At 30.6% G+C, this 4,964-nt stretch overlaps 1 protein-coding gene across 1 annotated transcript; it reads left to right on the top strand.

The window, feature by feature from the left end:
* The first annotated feature begins 521 nt into the window (after positions 1-521).
* On the top strand, positions 522-4,964 carry LOC146953509 (uncharacterized). Its single transcript, XM_085748315.1, has 6 exons — positions 522-1,006; positions 1,128-1,204; positions 1,307-1,343; positions 1,797-1,923; positions 2,515-2,749; positions 4,481-4,964. The coding sequence occupies exons 1-6, from the start codon at positions 880-882 to the stop codon at positions 4,721-4,723; spliced, it is 846 nt and encodes a 281-aa protein (XP_085604441.1). The 5' UTR covers positions 522-879; the 3' UTR covers positions 4,724-4,964.

Raw genomic sequence — 4,964 nt, 5'->3', positions numbered from 1 at the left:
AATGTTAATATAAAGGGTCATGTTAACTTGTGCCCTAAAGACACAAGTTAAGAATCTAAAAAAGGAATTAAAACATAAGTTTTATATTGAAAAAATAAGTTTTTAAACTTTCAAGACATTGAATGAACGATTTCCAAAATTAAATTTCTATATTTGACTTCTAAACTTGTGCCTTGAAGGCAGAAGTTAACATTTCCCTTATATAAAATGAGATATTGATTGTGATAAGCGTGTATGTTTTCATAAAGAACTGTTCTGCCATACAAAGAATATTATGATACATCTCATTCACACACATAGTATAGTAGAAAACAAGACAAAACAAAATATAAAAAGCATTTCGATGGGATCTATTATATTCTTACACAGTGATTATTACAATCTTGTCTTATACATTATTACTAGTATTTACTAGTCAATCCAAAGAGAAACAAAGGTCAAACTTTGACAGTTTGTATAATTGTAACAACGAAAGACACTTAAAAGTACCTATATATTGGTGCATAGGCACAATCATATACAATATCAGAAACCTCCCCGTGATTTTCACCTCTGAAAAAGTTAAATGCTTTTTTGAGATTTCATTTCTAAGGTTATAGGGAAGGGAGGGGGGGGGGGGGGGGGGGGGGGACACATTAAGGGACAGCACCTACCATAGGGCATAAGGTATTATCAGTGACATGTTAAGGAATTTGCAGACTCTTCCTTTGTCAAGTCCCTTTCTCTCGATATTTTCCCCTTTCACAATCATGATTCTGTTTTCTTCTTCTATTACTTTTCACACTCTTATATATGAAGCAAAGTAGAATCTTATAGAAAGAGTAGAAGAAAAAAAAGTGTTTTGAGGGTTTTTTTGAGGACCCTTTTGGATTTGAAAGAATGAGTAGTTGTGGAAGGGAAGGTGTTGTGAGACAATATGTAAGATCAAAGGTTCCTCGTTTAAGATGGACACCTGAACTTCATCGTTGCTTTGTTTATGCCATTGAAACTCTTGGTGGTCATCAAAGTATGTATATTTCTACATTACTTTATTAGATGTTATTTTCTTCATTCATTTCTAGCACTATAGTTAATTTTTAATGAAAAAATTGTCGAAATATATTTATGATATTTCTTTTCATTTGTAGAGGCTACTCCTAAGCTTGTTCTTCAGTTGATGGATGTTAAAGGACTAACAATTTCACATGTTAAAAGCCATTTGCAGGTTGGTTTTGATATGCTTTCAAAATTATATTTTAGTCTATTTGGTATTTTTTTATTTTTGTAGTGTTAATTTATTGGGTTTTTCTTGTTTTGTTTAAACCAGATGTATAGGAGTATGAGAGGTGACTCATGCAAACAAGGTACAAAACAATGTCTCACCTTCCTTAGTATAAAGCTTTAATATTTATTATTCTTTAGATCATTGTTTTGTTTAAAATATTATTCATTAGAATGTCATGATACTTTGATGCATGATGCTTTATGCATGCGTCGTTGCTCATCAATTGTTATTTCCTTACATGACTTTTGTGGTTAAAAATCAAAGCCTATGAGCTAGCTTCATGCACAAATTTGGAAAATCTGCAACTATATACCCTCATTTATTATTATAATTTTCTTATATATGTATTGATGTTAGAATAGTGTCCTTTTTAAATCTTCTAATGATGATATTTTCATGAAACATTTTAGTACCATCTAATATGAATTCATTTAAAGTTTGTGTTACTTCAAATCAAAACATTGTTAATGCTATTTGGAACATGTACTTACCAATCTAATTTCCTTAATATGTGTTGGTTTATATTTGACAGATAGGACTACTTCCGTACATAAAAAACAATCTTTTCTGGAGCATGATGATGATGGGTTTAGAGATCATGAATCTCTTGGAATGGAATCTGATTCTCTCTTTAGCTACAGAAATTTCTCCCCAAAAAGGTCACCATAGCTTTATTTTCTTCTTTAGAAATAATTTCAAACTTTTCAAAGGACTTAAAAGTGGTATAGTGGGGCATGGTTTAAAATCGTCCCGGTGTAGTACTTGTATTGTGTGCGATCACAATATCGTGACCACACGAAATTAGTCATATTAGTGATTGTTCGATTAAGATTGTATAGTATATCGGTCTATTTTTATATTAAATTAAAGTACACACTTAAAATTGCAATAGTCATATCTTCATTGAATGACCGCAATTACTAATGTAGTTTTCTACATACAGAACACAAATCCATTTTTAATATTGTAGAAAATTATAACATGTTCACTATTACGGTGGCTTTTTCGAAATCACCATGAACCACTCTGATATCAAACATACACTTAATCAATTGTTGTTATGACATTAGTCGCGCTCGAATTTATTGAAAAACTTGATGGTGAAAAAGTTAACAAAACAATTTTTTAGGAAAAAGTGTTTGGACTTTTGCTTGATTTTAGGCTGTTCTGAATCCATTTTTACTTTTCCATTTTATGGTTTAAAAATAATATAATTTGATTAACATTTGGATTCTCTTGATATATACCAGAGCTAGAATCGAGAAGAGAAATTCCCTCTCAGGAATCCTTGAATGCAGAGAAAGAATACGTGAAGAAGTTCCAAATCCATACACTACTTTTTATGATTATGTGCAGGACATGGTTCAGCAACAGCAGAAGGGAATAAAGGAGATTTGTTGTGTTGGTTCAATATGGCATACTCCTCAACCACAATATTTCACAATCTTTCCAGTGCTACCAAAACAAGAAACTGATTTGCTCCAGGTACTTATTCCATACAAAATCAATCCATGCTTTCTTGTCCTACTATTATTACTTTACTACTTGCTTTTTGAGTAGGTTATGGGCTTTATTTCACTACCATAGTGGAGATTTTCCAATTAAGATATGATTGATTTTGTGTAGTCCAAACATAACTTTGGTTAAAATCTAGTAGCTATTATATTACTTTAGCATTATATCAGCATTATATATAATAAAAAGAATTAGGTCAAAATTAAATTTGACTCTAACAATAGTTTTTAGGTTATATTTTTTATGAGCGGAAATCGAAATCGTAATTCTATGATTTACAACACTCACACACATTGCACATCAACCACTTGCGTTAGACTTCAGTGATAAAGATTTTCATATTTTAAAAATTGATAAAATTTATATCAAATTAGTTTTTTGAGAAAAGTTCAAATATAAATCACTTCTTTTAAAAGGTTAATTTTTTTAGAGGAATGATATTTGTACAACCAATCTTAGACAACCTTTGAGACAACCACTTTTTCTCTCTTCTTATTGGATAAAAACAATAGAGAGAGAAAGAAGAAGAGAGAGAGTGCAAACACATGTGAGTATGAGAGAGAGGGTTGTTGCAAAAGTTGTCAAAAAGTGGTTGTACAAATATCATTTCTCTTTTTTTAAAATGAATAATCTCATTCAATGATTGTGGGGGCTCTCAAGCTCCATCATCATTCAGACCTCAGTTTGATGCCCTATGCTTTTTTATTTTGTGTACCTTTCCCATTTCATTGTCACAATGTTACTTAATTAAGATAGTTTAAGATAATGAGAAAAATTTGTAGATTTCACCTTTCAAAGTGGATATAATTTTTTGGGGTCCCCTTGTTGGTGATTTTCTTGATAATTTTTTAATAAAATTTATGTGAATAGAGTTGTTATTAGGGATATTGACCATGAGTTGCACTGTGACAAAAAAATTATAATCATTGCATCGAATTTGTACACTAATCATTTCTACATTCAGTGGTCCTACCAAATTATTAAAATTGAGACTTTCTCACGTTCAGTGGTCCTTCTAAAATATTGAAATTGAAATTTTTTTTGAGTAATTGAAATTGAGAGTTTATGTGGCATGTCTAATGGAAAATTCAGAGTGGTCCTTTTGTTGCATTTATGTCAAAAACACCTTTTCACTAATAAGACTGTAGTACTACATTAACTAAAATGAAAAGGACAAGTATTACAGTTAAAAGATACTAGAGATAAGATTAATTAGTTAATTATGTTTTCTTTAGTTAGTTAGTTTGTTATCTCTGTTAATTGTCTTTCCCTTCCTTGGTTGCTTTAGAAATCATCATTTTACAATTTCATTCAGTAATAGATGTATATGGGAAATTCTCTTCTTCGGTTTCCTATTCACTTCTATTACAATGTTGATTGAGTTTAGTGAAAGAAGTTAGTATCTTACAACGTAACGAATCGAATAGGATTTACTCAATAAAAAGAAGTATTTATATTTAGTGTCTGATAGCGTATCAAATAGGATTAACTCAATACTCACCAGAGGGAACTTATGAGAAAAGGAAACAATCATTAATTGATAAAAATAAAATTAAGACTTTTATTCATTTATGCAATGCTCTTTTTGAAATCCATGTGAAAAATCTCAAACCACATTAATTTTGAGATGGAAATAGTACCTTTTTTCAAAATATACATGTCACTTTCTTATCTCTATTCTTTTTTAACATCTTTTTGCAGGTCACCAAGTTAAATGAAAAAAAGCATGTGAATGAAATTGGCAAGATTAAGAGTGTACGTGCAGAAGATGAAGAAGATATAAGGGGTTGTGAGTTGTCATTATCAATTTCATTGCCCAATATTTCCCCTCAGAGAAGTAATGCTTCTTCAGCCAATGATATGAGAAACTCTGGATTTAGCAACTATTTGGGTTGTTCCACTGTCCAAAACATAACTAATTTGGACCTATCTTTGGCCATTTGAACGTTATAACTATATTGTTTTTTTGAATATTATTAATACACATATGGATGCATGTTTGGCCATTTGGACTTAGTACTAACATTCTAGAAAGGTACTATACTATACCTCTTGGAACAAAACATATGGTATATATGCTGAAATTTGATGTCAGATTAGGGGAACAAAAGGTGAAATCCTAATTAATGAAATTTCTAGTAGCTTTGTTAACTCAATTACTGGATTAGTTTTTAACCATATGTGC

The sequence above is a fragment of the Medicago sativa genome, chromosome 1 (assembly GCF_051527215.1).
Source record: "Medicago sativa cultivar Bolivia chromosome 1, Bolivia_mono, whole genome shotgun sequence".
In the NCBI taxonomy this organism is placed as follows: domain Eukaryota; kingdom Viridiplantae; phylum Streptophyta; class Magnoliopsida; order Fabales; family Fabaceae; genus Medicago; species Medicago sativa.
Note: the sequence above shows the minus strand (reverse complement) of the source record. Positions and strands in the feature narration are given on the sequence as shown.